The following is an 18,643-nucleotide window of genomic DNA, read 5'->3' as shown; positions in this document are numbered from 1 at the left end:
GTGCGTGTCACGGTGGAACGCTGACGCAGAGCGCGGTGACGCACGCTTTGTTTACGCTGCGCTGAGGGAGCCACCCCCGGAGCCGAGCCTGGCGGACGGGTTGATGTCGGTGCTCGGTGGACACGCCCCCCGGGGCCCTCCGCGCGGGATCCACGGCTGAGACACGGCGAGGGGACCGGGTGAGGACCGGCGAGAGGGGGGAGGAGCCTCGGGGCCCCAGGGGGCCACAGCCAGAACCTGGAGCTCCTCCCCCTCCAACTGTCATAACAAGAGCAGAACCTGGCTCCCAGGGGCCCCTATAGGGCCACAGCCAGAGCAACTAAGGGGCCACAGTCAGAGCAGCTAGGGGCCACAGTCAGAGCAACTAGGGGCCACAGCCAGAGCAACTAAGGGGCCACAGTCAGAGCCACCAGGGGCCACAGCCAGAGCAACTAGGGGCCAGAGCAACTAGGGGCCACAGCCAGAGCAACTAAGGAGCCACAGCCAGAGCAACTAAGGGGCCAGAGCAACTAGGGGCCACAGCCAGAGCAACTAAGGGGCCAGAGCAACTAGGGGGTGACAGGAGGTATAATAAGTAAATTACAGATTATTGCGGTGTCAGCGAGGAGTATAATAGGTAAATGGCAGATTATTACGGTGTCAGCGAGGGGGTATAATAGGTAAATGTTAGGTTATTACAGTGTCAGCGAGGGGGTATAACTGGTATATGGTAGGTTATTACGGTGTCAGCGAGGGGTATAATAGGTAAATGGCTGATTATTACGATGTCAGCGAGGGGGTATAATAGGTAAATTACAGATTATTACTGTGTCAGTGATGGGTATAATAGGTAAATGGGAGATTATTACAGTGTCAGTGAGGGGGTTTAATAGGTAAATGGCAGATTATTACAGTTTCAGCGAGGGGGTATAATAGGTAAATGACAGATAATTACGGTGTCAGCGAAGGGGTATAATAGGTAAATGTTGGATTATTACATTGTCTGCGAGGAGTATAATAGGTAAATGGACTGATTATCACGGTGTCAGCGATGGGTATAATAGGTAAATGTGCAGGTTATTACTGTGTCAGCATGTCAGGGGCCACAGCCAGAACCTGGAGCTCCTCCCCCTCCAACTGTCATAACAAGAGCGGAACCTGGCTCCCAGGGGCCCCTATAGGGCCACAGCCAGAGCAACTAGGGGGCCAAAGCCATTGCAACTAGGGGCCACAGCGAGAGCAACTAGGGGGCCACAGTCAGAGCAACTAGGGGCCACAGCCAGAGAAACTAGGGGGCCACAGTCAGAGCAACTAAGGGGCCACAGCCAGAGCAACTAAGGGGCCACAGCCAGAGCAACTAAGGGGCCACAGCCAGAGCAACTAAGGGGCCACAGCCAGAGCAACTAAGGGGCCACAGCCAGAGCAACTAGGGGGCCACAGCCAGAGCAACTAGGTGTAGCAGTACTTACGCTCTCCAGGGGCCGGCCGGGGTCCTCTCTTCTCGCCGCGCGCGTTCCTGCTCCTGCACGAGCCGCGCGCGGCTCAGCCAACGACGAGATCAGTCGGGCGGGCAGTGACCGCGAGAAGCGGTCACGTGTCCCGCCTGACACTAAGAGCGCGCCGCGCGTCTCGGGCGCGCTCTTAAAGGGACAGTGGGAGACAAAATTAGAATCAGTCTCCCATTGGCCCCTGTCATGCCACGTTCCCCATACACTCACGTTTTGGGGGCGTGGATATGACAGGGGCCAATCAAAGTGAACATTAGGGTATTTATACTCACCTGTTCCTTTGCACCTTGCCCTATCGTGGTTTCTGTCCAGTTCCCTTTAGTGCTTGTATCGTTCAGTTGGTTTTTTGGTGCTTGACCTTGGCTTTGTTCCTGACTCCGCTCTCTCTTTATCCTTGCTTGTTTATCCGCTGGTTTGTCTTCTGTGTACCAGTCCTCGGCTTGTTCTACTTTACGCTGTCTCTCCGTTCCCTTGACCTCGTCTTGTTCTGGACTCTGTCTTTTCTTGTACTCGTCTAGTCCGGCCATTCTAAGGTCTGGTAAGACGAATCCTGGTTTCTTGTCTCTTGACTATCTGGACTATTCCTGCGTGTTGGGGTATATTACAGTGACATTACGATAGGGCCATGGACCCCGCAGGTTTAGGACAACAGATGGCCACTCATGAGGCTAGATTCGCAGAACAGGATCACCGTATGGATCAAATGGCTCAAGCCATCCAGACACTGTTATCCAGATCAGCTCCGGTACCTGTACCTGCGCCTCCTGTAACCCCTGTACCAGACACAGCTAATATGCCTAATGCTTCAGCACATCTAACCCCGCCACCTAGGTATGGAGGGGACGCTAAGACATGTAGGGGATTCCTTAATCAAGTGGAATTCCACTTTGAAATGTACCCACGTTCATTTCCCACTGATAGATCTAAGGTGGGTTTTCTTATGCACCCGCTTACGGATAAGGCACTGGAATGGGCAAATCCTATTTGGGAGGCTAATGGACCTATGGTACACGATTTCAATAGCTTCCTCACAGCGTTTCGTAGAACATTTGACACGACTAAAAGGTCAAAAAATGCCGCCAGGGCGTTAATGAGAATTAAGCAAGGATCTAAATCTGTAGCCGATTATGCTATTCAGTTCCGTACCCTTGCCTCACAGGTAGATTGGACTAACAATGGGCTTACTACTGCGTTTATGGAAGGTCTGTCTGAAACTATGTTGGATGAGGTAGCAGCTAAGGACCTCCCTGTACCCCTAGAGGACCTTATTGACTATCTCATCGATATAGATAACAGGATCCGTGACAGGTTATATACCAGGTCCAGAAATAGACGCTTTGTCCCCGTTAACTCACCTAGAGCTGAGACTTCCGAGGGATCTAAAGGGTCAGAGGAGGAACCTATGCAGTTAGGGGTTGCCAAACTTACTGACGCTGAAAAACTTTATAGGAGAAAGGAGGGACTTTGTCTTTATTGTGGTAGGAGGGGCCATATGAGACAAGAATGTCCCGTGCGTCCGGGAAACTATCGCACCTAAGACCGTATAGAGGACTGGCCTTGGGTGTGACATCAGAGTCCTCACATTTGCCTCTTAATAAATTGCTTCTCCCTGTTTCCCTGCACCTTGGTAGTAACTGCATAGCAGGGAATATACTAGCCCTGGTTGATTCCGGAGCGGCCGAAAACTTTATAGATTCCAGTTTTGTCAAGGAGAATAACATACCCACTAGAGAGAAGGAGACACCCTTGGCCGTTGAGGCCATAGATGGTAGACCATTATGCTCTCCAGTTATCACACATGAAACTGTACCACTACATATGTCTACAGGGGTGTTACACTCTGAAACCATTCGGTTTCAGATCATTACTTCTCCTTCCTCTCACCTCGTGTTAGGGTATCCTTGGTTGCGTACTCATAATCCCACTATTGATTGGGAGTCAGGACAAATAGTTTCTTGGAGTGATGCTTGCCAAGAGTCTTGTTACTTGTCTTGTATTGTTAAAATCACCCCTTTGAATTCTACTAATATTCCTTCCGTGCCTACGGTCATACCTCCTCAGTACTTGTCTCTTAAATCTGTTTTTGATAAAAGGGAGGCTGAAAAGTTGCCACCTCACAGGCCTTACGACTGTGCTATTAATTTACTACCTGGTACTATGCCTCCCAAAGGGAGAATATATCCTTTATCTCCTCAGGAGAATCTGGTTATGGAGGAATATATTAAGGAATCTTTAGAAAAGGGATTTATAAGAAGATCCTCTTCCCCGGCAGGGGCTGGTTTCTTCTTTGTATCTAAGAAAGATGGCGAATTAAGGCCTTGTATTGACTATAGGGGCCTAAACAAAATAACCGTCAAAAATGCGTACCCCATACCTTTGATCACGGAACTATTTGACAGGCTTAAACATGCCACAGTTTTTACTAAATTGGACCTTAGGGGTGCTTACAATCTCATACGTATCAAAAAGGATCACGAATGGAAGACCGCATTCAATACCAGGAGTGGTCACTACGAATGTACTGTGATGCCCTTTGGCCTTTGTAACGCCCCAGCAGTTTTTCAAGAATTTATTAATGATGTCCTACGTCAATATATACATACATTCGTAATAGTATACTTGGAAGACATATTAATTTATTCTACTGATTTACAGACTCATCACATGCATGTTAAATTAGTGTTGAGAACTCTTCTTGTTAACGGTCTCTATTGCAAACTCGAAAAATGTTCATTTGATCAATCAGAAGTCCAATTCTTGGGTTATATAATCTCTGCCAAGGGTTTTCGTATGGATCCCAAGAAACTTTCTGCCATTATGGAATGGCCTCTACCTCAGGGTTTGAAAGCCATTCAGCGTTTTCTGGGGTTCTCAAATTATTATAGGCGTTTTATTAAAGGGTTTTCTGCCATTGTAGCACCTATAACCAGAATGACCAAGAAGGATGGTAATACTCATGTCTGGAAACCAGAAGCACTTGAGGCCTTTGAATTCCTGAAGGCTTCATTTGCCTCTGCCCCTATTTTACAGCATCCTGTCCCTTCACTACCCTTTATTCTTGAAGTTGATGCTTCTGAGATTGGGGTAGGTGCTATCTTGTCTCAAAGAGATTCACCTGAAAAGCCGTTACACCCTTGTGGCTTCTTTTCCAGACAGATGTCCAAAGCAGAGAAGAATTATGATGTAGGCAATCGTGAACTCCTTGCTATCATTTTGGCGCTCAAGGAATGGAGACATCTACTAGAAGGTACTAGGGATCCCATCCTCATTTTAACGGATCACAAAAACCTCTCCTACCTTAGTGAAGCAAAAAGATTGTCTTCTAGGCAGGCCAGGTGGTCTCTGTTTTTGTCTTGTTTTAATTACATAATCACATACAGACCAGGTGATCGTAATACTAAAGCTGACGCTCTGTCCAAACAATTCGAGACTACTGACAAACTAGAAATTGATGTTACCCCTGTCATTCCTCCCGACAGAATAATAGCTACTACTGTTCTTTCTATTTCTTCTTCCCTCTTACAAGCTATTCAGGCTAAACAAAACATGGCTCCTGGGGAGAGGCCTGCTGATAAACTGTTCGTTGATATACCCGAGAGACGAGACATTATGTCATTATATCATGACACTAGAACTGCTGGACACCCTGGTATTTCTAAAACGTTCTCAGCAGTTTCTAGATATTTCTGGTGGGCTTCCTTACGCAAGGACGTCACCGATTACGTTAATGCCTGTACTACTTGTGCCAGTATGAAGTCCTCCCACAGAGTTCCTTGTGGGTTGTTGCATCCGTTGCCCATACCCGAGAGGCCGTGGTCCAATCTATCCATGGATTTTATTGTTGAATTACCTCCTTCGAATGGTAAAACTGTCATCCTGATGATTGTGGATCGTTTTTCTAAGATGGCTCATTTTGTGTCTCTTGTCAAATTGCCATCATCCAAGGAACTTGCCTCTATCTTTGCCAGGGAGGTGTTTCGGTTGCATGGTATTCCTACTTCGATCGTGTCCGATAGGGGTAGCCAGTTTGTCTCCAGATTCTGGAAAACGTTTTGTTCAGAGATGGGTATCTCCCTCTCGTTTTCTTCCGCTTACCACCCCCAGTCTAATGGAGCTGCTGAGCGTGCCAACCAATCTCTAGAGCAGTATCTTCGTTGTTTCGTGTCCCACCATCAGAACAATTGGTCTGACCTTCTTCCTTGGGCTGAGTTTGCTCGTAATAATGCTGCTCATGAATCCTCCGGTAACAGCCCTTTTTACGTTGTTTATGGCCGGCATCCCGTGGTTCTTCCAGCTGCATTCTCCTTACAGGGCATGCCAGCTCTGGATGAACATTTGACTGGTTTACGTAATACTTGGGAGCAGGTTCAGTGTTCTTTGGTGGCTTCCGCTGCTCGCCAGAAGGTTCAGGCAGACAAGCATCGCAGGGCGGCTCCATCCTATGCTGTGGGGGACCGGGTTTGGCTTTCTACTCGCAATATTCGTCTTCGTGTTCCTTCTATGAAGTTGGCTCCTCGTTTTATTGATCCTTTTCGTATCTTGCATGTGGTTAATCCTGTCTCGTAAGCCTTGGATCTTCCTAGGAATCTACACATTCCTAACGTGTTTCATACCTCCTTGTTAAAACCCCTCCTGTGCAACCGTTATACTCGGCATGTCCCTCCTCCTCCTCCGGTTTCTGTGGAGGGCCATGAGGAATTTGAAGTGGCTGCTATAATTGACTCTCGTTTTCTTCGGGGTCGCCTGCAATATCTGGTACATTGGAAGGGCTATGGGTCTGAGGAACGCAGTTGGATTTCCGCTGGCGCTGTTCACGCTCCTCGCCTTGTGCGTTCTTTCCACGCTCGCTTTCCTGCCAGGCCTGCTCCTCCCCGCCCGGTGGGCGTGTCTTCAGGGGGGGGTACTGTAGCAGTATTTACCCTCTCCAGGGGCCGGCCGGGGTCCTCTCTTCTCGCCGCGCACGGTCCTGCTCCTGCACAAGCCGCGCGCGGCTCAGCCAACGACGAGATCAGTCGGGCGGGCAGTGACCGCGAGAAGCGGTCACGTGTCCCGCCTGACACTAAGAGCGCGCCGCGCGTCTCGGGCGCGCTCTTAAAGTGACAGTGGGAGACAAAATTAGAATCAGTCTCCCATTGGCCCCTGTCATGCCACGTTCCCCATACACTCACGTTTTGGTGGCGTGGATATGACAGGGGCCAATCAAAGTGAACATTAGGGTATTTATACTCACCTGTTCCTTTGCACCTTGCCCTATCGTGGTTTCTGTCCAGTTCCCTTTAGTGCTTGTATCGTTCAGTTGGTTTTTTGGTGCTTGACCGTGGCTTTGTTCCTGACTCCGCTCTCTCTTTATCCTTGCTTGTTTATCCGCTGGTTTGTCTTCTGTGTACCAGTCCTCGGCTTGTTCTACTTTACGCTGTCTCTCCGTTCCCTTGACCTCGGCTTGTTCTGGATTCTGTCTTTTCTTGTACTCGTCTAGTCCGGCCATTCTAAGGTCCGGTAAGACGAATCCTGGTTTCTTGTCTCTTGACTATCTGGACTATTCCTGCGTGTTGGGGTATATTACCGTGACACTAGGGGGCCACAGCCAGAGCAACTAGGGGGCCACAGCCAGAGCAACTAGGGGGCCACAGCCAGAGCAACTAGGGGGCCACAGCCAGAGCAACTAGGGGGCCACAGCCAGAGCAACTAGGGGGCCACAGCCAGAGCAACTAGGGGCCACAGCCAGAGCAACTAGGGGGCCACAGCCAGAGCAACTAGGGGTCACAGTCAGAGCAACTAAGGAGCCAGAGCAACTAGGGGGTGACAGGAGGTATAATAAGTAAATGACAGATTATTACAGTGTCAGTGAGGGGGTATTATAGGTAAATGGCAGATTATTACAGTGTCAGCGAGGGGGTATAATAGGTAAATGGCAGATGATTACGGTGTCAGCGAGGAGTATAATAGGTAAATGGCAGACTATTATGGTGTCAGCGAGGGGTATAATAGGTAAATGTTAGGTTATTACAGTGTCTGCGACGGAGTATAATAGGTACATTTTAGGTTATTACAGTGTCAGCGAGGGGGTATAATTGGTATATGGTAGGTTATTACGGTGTCAGCAAGGGGTATAATAGGTAAATGGCAGATTATTACTGTGTCAGTGAGGGGGTATAATAGGTAAATGGCAGATTATTACTGTGTCAGTGAGGGGGTATAATAGGTAAATGGCAGATTATTACAGTGTCAGCGAGGGGGTATAATAGGTAAATGACAGATTATTACTGTGTCAGTGATGGGTATAATAGATAAACGTGCAGGTTATTACCGTGTCAACGAGGGGGTATAATAGTTAAATGTTGGATTATTACATTGTCAGCGAGGAGTATAATAGGTAACTGGACTGATTATTACGGTATCAGCAATGGGTATAATAGGTAAATGGCCGATTATTACGGTGTCAGCGAGAAGGTATAATAGGTAAATGGCAGATTATTACTGTGTCAGTGAGGGGGTATAATAGGTAAATGGCAGATTATTACAGTGTCAGCGAGGGGGTATAATAGGTAAATGGCAGATTATTACAGTGTCAGCGAGGGGGTATAATAGGTAAATGGCAGATTATTACGGTGTTATTGATGGGTATAATAGGTAAATGGCAGATTATTACAGTGTCAGCGAGGGGGTATAATAGGTAAATGGCAGATTATTACTGTGTCAGCTAGGGGGTATAATAGGTAAATGGCAGATTATTACTGTGTCAGTGAGGTGTATAATAGGTAAATGGCAGATTATTACAGTATCAGCGAGGGGTATAATAGGTAAATGGCAGATTATTATGGTGTCAGTGAGGTGTATAATAGGTAAATGGCAGATTATTACAGTATCAGCGAGGGGTATAATAGGTAAATGGACTGATTATTACGGTGTCAGCGATGGGTATAATAGGTAAATGTGCAGATTATTACCGTGTCAGCGAGGGGGTATAATAGTTAAATGTTGGATTATTACATTGTCAGCGAGGGGGTATAATAACTAAATGGCAGATTATTACGATGTCAGCGAGGCGGTATAATAGGTAAATGTCAGATTATTGCGGTGTCAGCGAGGGGGCACAATAGGTAAATGGCAGATTATTACGGTGTCAGCGAGGGGGAATAATAGGTAAATGACAGATTATTACGGTGTCAGCGAGGGGGTATAATAGGTAAATGACAGATTATTACGGTGTCAGCGAGGGGGTATAATAGGTAAATGTCAGATTATTGCGGTGTCAGCGCGGGGTATAATAGGTAAATGGACTGATTATTACGGTGTCAGCGATGGGTATAATAGGTAAATGTGCAGATTATTACGGTGTCAGCGAGGGGGTATAATAAGTAAATCATAGATTATTACAATGTCAGCGATGGGGGTATAATTACAAAATGGCAGATTATTACGCTGTCAGCAAGGAGGTATAATTAAATGGCAGATTATTACGGTGTCATTGATGGGTATAATAGGTAAATGGCAGATTATTACTCCGTCAGTGAGGGGTATAATAGGTAAATGGTAGTTCATTACAGTGTCAGCGAGGAGGTATAATAGGTAAATGGCAGATTATTACGATGTCAGCGAGGGGATATAATAGGTAAATGACAGATTATTACGGTGTCAGCAAGGGGGTATAATAGGTAAATGGCAGATTATTCATGGTGTCAGCGAGGGGTTTTAATAGGCAAATTACAGATTATTACAATGTCAGCGAGGTGGTATAATAGGTAAATGGCAGATTATTACGTTGTCAGCGAGGGGGTATAATAGGTAAATGGCAGATTATTACTGTGTCAGCTAGGGGGTATAATAGGTAAATGGCAGATTATTACGTTGTCAGCGAGGGGGTATAATAGGTAAATTACAGATTATTACGGTGTCAGCGAGGGGGTATACTAGGTAAATGGCAGATTATTACGGTGTCAGCGAAGGGGTATTATAGGTAAATGGCAGATTATTAGGGTGTCAGTGAGGGGGTATAATAGGTAAATTACAGATTATTACAGTGTCAGCGAGGGGGCATAATCGGTAAATGGCAGATTATTACAGTGTCAGTGAGGGGGTATTATAGGTAAATGGCAGATTATTACGGTGTCAGCGAGGGGGTATAATAGGTAAATGGCAGATTATTACAGTTTCAGCTAGGGGTATAATCGGTAAATGGCAGATTATTACGATGTCAGCGAGGGGGTATAATAGGTAAATGACAGATTATTACGGTGTCAGCGAGGGGGTATAATAGGTAAATGTTGGATTATTACATTGTCAGCGGGGAGTATAATAGGTAAATGGACTGATTATTACGGTGTCAGCGATGGGTATAATAGATAAATGTGCAGGTTATTACCGTGTCCGCGAGGGGGTATAATAGATAAACGTGCAGGTTATTTCCGTGTCCGCGAGGGGGTATAATAGGTAAATGGCAGATTATTACTGTGTCAGTGAGGTGTATAATAGGTAAATGGCAGATTATTACAGTATCAGCGAGGGGTATAATAGGTAAATGGCAGATTATTTCGGTGTCAGTGAGGTGTATAATAGGTAAATGGCAGATTATTACAGTATCAGCGAGGGGTATAATAGGTAAATGGACTGATTATTACGGTGCCAGCGATGGGTATAATAGGTAAATGTGCAGATTATTACCGTGTCAGCGAGGGGGTATAATAGTTAAATGATGGATTATTACATTGTCAGCGAGGGTGTATAATAACTAAATGGCAGATTATTACGATGTCAGCGAGGCGGTATAATAGGTAAATGTCAGATTATTGCGGTGTCAGCGAGGGGGCACAATAGGTAAATGGCAGATTATTACGGTGTCAGCGAGGGGGAATAATAGGTAAATGACAGATTATTACGGTGTCAGCGAGGGGTATAATAGGTAAATTACAGATTATTACAGTGTCAGCGAGGGGGCATAATCGGTAAATGGCAGATTATTACAGTGTCAGTGAGGGGGTATTATAGGTAAATGGCAGATTATTACGGTGTCAGCGAGGGGGTATAATAGGTAAATGGCAGATTATTACAGTTTCAGCTAGGGGTATAATCGGTAAATGGCAGATTATTACGATGTCAGCGAGGGGGTATAATAGGTAAATGACAGATTATTACGGTGTCAGCGAGGGGGTATAATAGGTAAATGTTGGATTATTACATTGTCAGCGGGGAGTATAATAGGTAAATGGACTGATTATTACGGTGTCAGCGATGGGTATAATAGATAAATGTGCAGGTTATTACCGTGTCCGCGAGGGGGTATAATAGATAAACGTGCAGGTTATTTCCGTGTCCGCGAGGGGGTATAATAGGTAAATGGCAGATTATTACTGTGTCAGTGAGGTGTATAATAGGTAAATGGCAGATTATTACAGTATCAGCGAGGGGTATAATAGGTAAATGGCAGATTATTTCGGTGTCAGTGAGGTGTATAATAGGTAAATGGCAGATTATTACAGTATCAGCGAGGGGTATAATAGGTAAATTGACTGATTATTACGGTGTCAGCGATGGGTATAATAGGTAAATGTGCAGATTATTACCGTGTCAGCGAGGGGGTATAATAGTTAAATGATGGATTATTACATTGTCAGCGAGGGGGTATAATAACTAAATGGCAGATTATTACGATGTCAGCGAGGCGGTATAATAGGTAAATGTCAGATTATTGCGGTGTCAGCGAGGGGGCACAATAGGTAAATGGCAGATTATTACGGTGTCAGCGAGGGGGAATAATAGGTAAATGACAGATTATTACGGTGTCAGCGAGGGGTATAATAGGTAAATGACAGATTATTACGGTGTCAGCGAGGGGGAATAATAGGTAAATGACAGATTATTACGGTGTCAGCGAGGGGGTATAATAGGTAAATGTCAGATTATTGCGGTGTCAGCGAGGGGGCACAATAGGTAAATGGCAGATTATTACGGTGTCAGCGCGGGGTATAATAGGTAAATGGACTGATTATTACGGTGTCAGCGATGGGTATAATAGGTAAATGTGCAGATTATTACGGTGTCAGCGAGGGGGTATAATAAGTAAATCATAGATTATTACAATGTCAGCGATGGGGGTATAATAACTAAATGGCAGATTATTACGCTGTCAGCAAGGAGGTATAATTAAATGGCAGATTATTACGGTGTCATTGATGGGTATAATAGGTAAATGGCAGATTATTACTCCGTCAGTGAGGGGTATAATAGGTAAATGGTAGTTCATTACAGTGTCAGCGAGGAGGTATAATAGGTAAATGGCAGATTATTACGATGTCAGCAAGGGGATATAATAGGTAAATGACAGATTATTACGGTGTCAGCAAGGGGGTATAATAGGTAAATGGCAGATTATTCATGGTGTCAGCGAGGGGTTTTAATAGGCAAATGACAGATTATTACAATGTCAGCGAGGGGGTATAATAGGTAAATGGCAGATTATTACGTTGTCAGCGAGGGGGTATAATAGGTAAATTACAGATTATTACGGTGTCAACGAGGGGGTATACTAGGTAAATGGCAGATTATTACGGTGTCAGCGAAGGGGTATTATAGGTAAATGGCAGATTATTAGGGTGTCAGTGAGGGGGTATAATAGGTAAATTACAGATTATTACAGTGTCAGCGAGGAGGCATAATAGGTAAATGGCAGATTATTACAGTGTCAGTGAGGGGGTATTATAGGTAAATGGCAGATTATTACGGTGTCAGCGAGGCGGTATAATAGGTAAATGGCAGATTATTACAGTTTCAGCTAGGGGTATAATCGGTAAATGGCAGATTATTACGATGTCAGCGAGGGGGTATAATAGGTAAATGACAGATTATTACGGTGTCAGCGAGGGGGTATAATAGGTAAATGTTGGATTATTACATTGTCAGCGGGGAGTATAATAGGTAAATGGACTGATTATTACGGTGTCAGCGATGGGTATAATAGATAAACGTGCAGGTAATTACCGTGTCCGCGAGGGGGTATAATAGATAAACGTGCAGGTTATTACCGTGTCCGCGAGGGGGTATAATAGTTAAATGTTGGATTATTACATTGTCAGCGAGGAGTATAATAGGTAAATGGACTGATTATTACGGTATCAGCAATGGGTATAATAAGAAAATGTGCTGATTATTACGGTGTCAGCGAGGGGGTATAATAAGTAAATCGTAGATTATTACAGTGTCAGCGAGGGGGTATAATAACTAAATGGCAGCTTATTACAGTGTCAGCAAGGGGTATAATAGGTAAATGGCAGATTATTACGGTGTCAGCGAGGGGGTATAATAGGTAAATGGCAGATTATTACGGTGTCAGCGAGGAGTATAATAGGTAAATGGACTGATTATTACGGTGTCAGCGATGGGTATAATAGGTAAATGTGCAGATTATAACGGTGTCAGCGAGGGGGTATAATAAGTAAATCGTAGATTATTACAGTGTCAGCGAGGGGGTATATTAACTAAATAGCAGATTATTACGGTGTCATTGATGGGTATAATAGGTAAATGGCAGATTTTTACTGTGTCAGTGAGGGGTATAATAGGTAAATGGGAGATTATTACAGTGTCAGCGAGGGTGTATGATAGGTAAATGGCAGATTATTACGGTGTCAGCAAGTGGTATAATAGGTAAATGGCAGATTATTACGATGTCAGCGAGGGGGTACAATAGGTAAATGGCAGATTATTACGGTGTCAGCGAGGGGGTATAATAGGTATTGACAGATTATTACGGTGTCAGCGAGGGGGTATAATAGGTAAATGGCAGATTATTACGGTGTCAGCAAGGGGGTATAATAGGTAAATGGCAGATTATTCATGGTGTCAGTGAGGGTGTATAATAACTAAATGACAGACTATTATGGTGTCAGTGAGGGGGTATAACAGGTAAATGGCAGATTATTACCGTGTCAGCGAGGGGGTATAATAGGTAAATGTTGGATTATTACGTTGTCAGCGAGGAGTATAATAGGTAAATGGACTGATTATTATGGTGTCAGCGATGGGTATAATAGGTAAATGTGCAGATTATTACCGTGTCAGCGAGGGGTATAATAAGTTAATCGTAGATTATTACAGTGTCAGCAAGGGGGTATAATAGGTAAATGGCAGATTATTACGGTGTCAGCGATGGGTATAATAGGTAAATGGCAGATTATTACGGTGTCAGCGAGGGGGTATTATAGGTAAATGGCAGATTATTACAATATCAGTGACTTGAATTATATCAATGATGGATTGCATGAGAACCCCATGTAGGATGGTTCACCTACTCCCTCTTGTCAGTCATTTGTTGGCATAGACCTTAATGTTTCTGGTGTAGAGGGCCATCCTGATGATTTATTGACCATTGAAGGGAGGTAGCACAAGTTGAATTATATTTACAGAATCTCTGTATATTTTGCAGTTATTCTGGTACTGATGTAATCCTCTGTGGATGATTTTATTATGTTTTTTTCATTGATATGTATCATGAAAGGGCCCACTTTTACTTAACATTTTGTGTTTGACACTAATAATCCCTGTTGGCTTTCTCAGGATGAAGACATTGTTTGAAGAAATCAAGGCTTCAATTAAAAACAATGCTGATCATGACCGCTCGTTTTGGAGACCTGTGCTGCCTTGGGGAGGGGTTTTCACTATAAAAGCGGGGCGTAAAGCGGTCTCGTGCACACCTCTATATGTTGAGATAAAGCTGAAAAACACCTGCACAATAGATGGATTTCTGATGCTGCTCTATGTCATTTTACGGGAAAATGAGAACTTCCCCAGAGAACTGTCCCACTACCTTGGCCGTGAGTTTGTGGACTGTTTCCTTCAGTTGATGGACTCCTACAATTTTACATCTGTCAAGCTGCTGTGGATTTGGGACAAGATGGAGAAACGCCAATACAGATCTGGAATTCACAAAGCGTCCTTAGAAATTGACTTGTTTGGGAACGAACACGAGAACTTTACTAGAAATCTCGAGCATCTGATGGCCACAATTCAAGAGAGCTACTGTTCAAACTCGCAATGTCCCACTCGTTTTCAGGAGAAACACATGCAGACAGTCCTTATCAAGTGAGTGTGCAGACAGTCCTTATCAAGTGAGTGTTCGTAGAGCAGCTCCCAAATATTACAGTGAAAATACAGTGTATGTTTTTATTGTTGCTTTTTAATTCATAAAAATTTTAAAGAAAAATCTAAGTTGACAAACAATAAGGAATTTGCCACGTCAGCTAGGTTTCTAACTTCGCTATTTTGGCCTAATGTTTGTCTGTACATGTTCCTCTTCAATATAATATGATAACATTGCAACCAGAAACCAGATTGAGGTAAAAGAAACACAACCCCCAATTCAGCAAGGTTTAATGAATAGTCTCATTAATCTTGTATAACTTTAATTTTCAGCCCTCCTCATGATATACCCCACGGGGACCTGATTCAGATGGCAGTGGATGAGCTCTTCTGCTCCAAGTTTGAACTGTGTGAAGAGGTCGGGTAGGTGATTCAGGCCCCAAACAACACTTAGTTGATGGGAGTGGATGTGCTGTGCTTGCATGTAAAGCATCTCTCTCTCGTAGGTGTGGATGCTTGAGGGAGTACTCAGCTCGAATTTTCTGCCACGGGCCCCCTCCCTTTGTTATATTAAACATGGAGCAGTGGAAGTCAGAAGAGTTGGCTTACGTACCCTATTATTTGGATCTATCAGAGCAGAAGTAAGTATAATGGGCAGGTGATTGAGTCACAACTTGAAATCAGCACTGACCGTAAAATTCCTGTATACAACAATATTCTCAGGTTTATCTGTTAGAGTATCTGCCTGTGTTTTAGTTTGGGGATGCTATCTTGACATTTTTAACCCTCCCTTACTGATTAAAAAAATAATTATAACGAGCAGAGAACATTTGATGACAGTTGCCAGCCAATCTGTGATGCAAAGACTAGCTCTTTTAGGGAACAGAAACCTGTGGAGCACTTTAAAACCTTTTATTGCTTGTCGTTCTGGGCAGTGTTGCACATGAATCTGTAGGACCCACAGCTGCAATGTCAACGTTTAGCCATATTGGCAAATATAAAATATCCTCTAAAAAGAGGGTTCTTAGTGCTATATTATAAAATAATGTGTGTCAGATCAAAAGAAATAAACGATAGAACGCTTTTCACTGTGTGCTTTTTATTTCTATGATATTTTGTAAACTTATCTACAAATTGTGTAAATATTATTATAATGTATACATTGTGTTGGCATAATTTCCCCATAGTGTATTCATTAAAAGATCTAGTTATCTGAAGATCACCACCCGTAGGTGCCGTATTTTCTACTATGCAGATAGCATCCCAGTAGCAAAATGCCAAATAACGTTTCATTAATTATCTGTTGGCAAATTGTCTGCAGGGTGTAAAGATAGAATCTTATGCTACCCACGGTATATCAGTGTGTCCAGGTGCACTCAGATTCTGATTGATATATATATGAGTGGACAGAAGTAAGAAAATAAATGTTATTAGTTGCTATATACAGGACTCATGTTACTTAAAAGGATAAAGAGAGGAGGAATCGTGAATTACGATTTGAAAAAGCAAAACCTGATGGTGACTTTTCTTATCAAAGAAGAAAAAGCAACAAAGTCTAAGACTGATGTAAGATTGGTACTGTAGCAAACTAGTCAACAGGTTTCCCTGTGTTTATAGCTATAACCACTAGGGTGCAGAGCTGATATAGATAGTCACATCCTGCATTTTACACCATCTCAAGTAGAAGGCGTTTCAGGCAATATGTGCAGGAAGGCTACAATAACTTGATTGGGCAAGATTGTTTTATTTTCTTTCCCCCATTCAATTTTAATAATTTGTTAAAATGAATCCCATCTTGCTGTTTTTACCATTTGCTCCGATGACACTTCTGTACATAAGATAATGACTGTCATTCACAGTAGAAAGCTGTTAATGTCACTGCAACTCTCTAAGTCCCTCTAATGCCAATAAAGCACAGGTTTACACACCACTGCTATTGTAAGCACAATACACTTCCTGGAGAAAATGTGAGGATTGAGAAGGGGAAATGAACAGAATTCAAATCTTTATTTACACACCATCATGTGTCTTAGTAGTAGATGGATGAGTTTGTTTAATGGAAAGCCCTGTCTGTAGTTTGAGCTGGGCATTTTCTGTATACTAAATAGAGGCACATCAGATGGCTGAATGTAAGATGATGGTAACAGTGCTGTCCATCCCTTCTCCTTTCAGGTATTTGTTGGAAGGTGCCACACTGTTCAATAAAGACGAACACCATTACTCCGCAGCCTTCCAGATTGATGGCTATTGGATGCATTACGACGGCCTTAGGAACGTCAACTTAATCTTATTAAACAAACCTCCAGAGCTGCTTCTGCTTTCTTCTTTAGTCTATGTGCGTGCTGCAGAGAAGGAGCATTAGTAAAAAGAGGGGAAATTGTTCTCGCCCAAGCAATATGAAGGGCTCCTCGTGTGTGTTGACTTGGCATCCAAGGTGATTTGATTGAACTACAGTAGTTCTATAACTGTCTGGAGGAAATAAACCTTCCGGACAAAAAAAAAAAAAACCAGGAGGAAAGCTATGCAATACTTTATAATTCTTTGTACTGGTTATATTTTTATACACATGCAGAAATTGATGTATAATAAAAAAAAATAGTATTTTGTTCTTTTTTCTGTTTTCGCATTCACTTTATGCAAGCACTGTGAATACACAGGAAGGTTTGTCTTTTACAAAACAGACAGAGGATACCATATAACTTCATTTATTAGGTTGTTTTTTGTACTATCCGTATCAAAGTAAAATAACACAATGTGTGTTTACATTAAGAGAATTTCTACAGTTTAGCTTTTTTTGCCTTGCCAATTCTCCGTTTAGTGAGTGGGCCATTGAAGGTTCATGTTAACTTATGTTTTAAATATGAAAACAATAACACGGCATCTGGGTTTACTCAGTAAATAAAACAGAGTGAGCAGAAATCTGTCTGCATATTATATTACAATTGTAAACTCTGTTACTTACGTATCCCCCACTATTTAACAAATATGTTTGTGAGGTCTGAAAAATGAAATCCACGTGCAATTAGACTAAACATTGTGACTCCCTTACAGTATAGTGATGGGCAAAACACATTGTTTACTTGTGTTTCTCTTCCTTCTCCAATGCACCATGTGCCCTGACTGTCCAGGACTAAACTGAAGAAGTTAAGCTACAGGAGATTTCCGATGTTTTACTCAATAATTACATTTCCAGAGAATTGACATATTCTGTGACACAGATGGCTCAGCTGGAAGCTCTATACAACACGTTAGCTCACCTGCTCTATACAGGTTTGCTAATCAGTGCATAAAATGTTTGCAAGATTTTTTGTAATAAGTACAGTATTACTCCAAGTGACATTCCTTTCATTTAGTCAGTGTCTGCAGTGGGAATATAGAGATGTAAGCTCACTATTGGTTATGCACTTTTTATAGCAAGAATAAATGGCAGCCATTGCCGCCGAACCCGTACAATCGCTACATTCCCGATTCAGTCAACTGAAAAAGTGTTACCTGTGCACTAGCAATTAACAATCATTCCTATGGACTAAACCTGCAGTCAGGCTTGCCAGTGTCGCCATCCATGATTTACATAGGTCAGTGTTCTTCATTCTAATGTTTGTCTATCGGTTGTGTGTTTTTTGCAAGAAGTTGAAAACAGGACAACGAAAAACTGGGAAATTATTATTTATTTAGTAAACACGTCACAGTAAATGACCTGCACCATCATTACAGAGACTTAACAACAGTAGCACAGGATGAAAATAAAATAAACTGAGCACGGGGAGTGAGAAAACATTTCACACTCCACTGCTACTCAAAGCGCCAAAGCAAATTCTATGATGTAAACAAAGCATAAAAACATGTTATAAAAAGGAATATACATCACTGTAAACACAAAGGTTTATTTCTAGAATGTTATTAAAACCCCTTCATCTGAGTGCAAATACAGCGCTCGTGAAATATTCTGCTTAACACCCACCAACACTGGAAGGGCTAACAAAGCTGGTGTAAAAAAAAAAAAAAAAAAAAGCACTTCTCTTAGAGTTAAGGTTTATAACAGCGCATACATAAAGGGGGAAATCCAGTTATGCAAAGAAAAGTAG

General features: G+C 43.1%; 1 protein-coding gene across 2 annotated transcripts; it reads left to right on the top strand.

Moving 5' to 3' along the window:
* The first annotated feature begins 30 nt into the window (after nucleotides 1-30).
* Nucleotides 31-17,124, top strand: C13H14orf28 (chromosome 13 C14orf28 homolog). 2 transcript variants are annotated; one of them, XM_063439742.1, is made up of 5 exons: nucleotides 31-179; nucleotides 14,037-14,561; nucleotides 14,892-14,981; nucleotides 15,065-15,199; nucleotides 16,418-16,689. In XM_063439742.1, exons 2-5 carry the CDS (start codon nucleotides 14,038-14,040, stop codon nucleotides 16,458-16,460), a joined length of 792 nt encoding a protein of 263 aa, XP_063295812.1. In that variant the 5' UTR covers nucleotides 31-179; nucleotide 14,037; the 3' UTR covers nucleotides 16,461-16,689. The 2 variants fall into 2 exon arrangements, with proteins under 2 accessions (XP_063295812.1, XP_063295811.1); XM_063439741.1 differs by lacking the exon at nucleotides 16,418-16,689 and adding an exon at nucleotides 16,731-17,124 and having other exon boundaries at nucleotides 32-179.
* Nucleotides 17,125-18,643: the final 1,519 nt, after the last annotated feature.

Source organism: Pelobates fuscus, chromosome 13 (genome assembly GCF_036172605.1).
Source record: "Pelobates fuscus isolate aPelFus1 chromosome 13, aPelFus1.pri, whole genome shotgun sequence".
Classification (NCBI taxonomy): Eukaryota; Metazoa; Chordata; class Amphibia; order Anura; family Pelobatidae; genus Pelobates; species Pelobates fuscus.
This window is presented reverse-complemented; position numbering and strand designations above follow the sequence as displayed.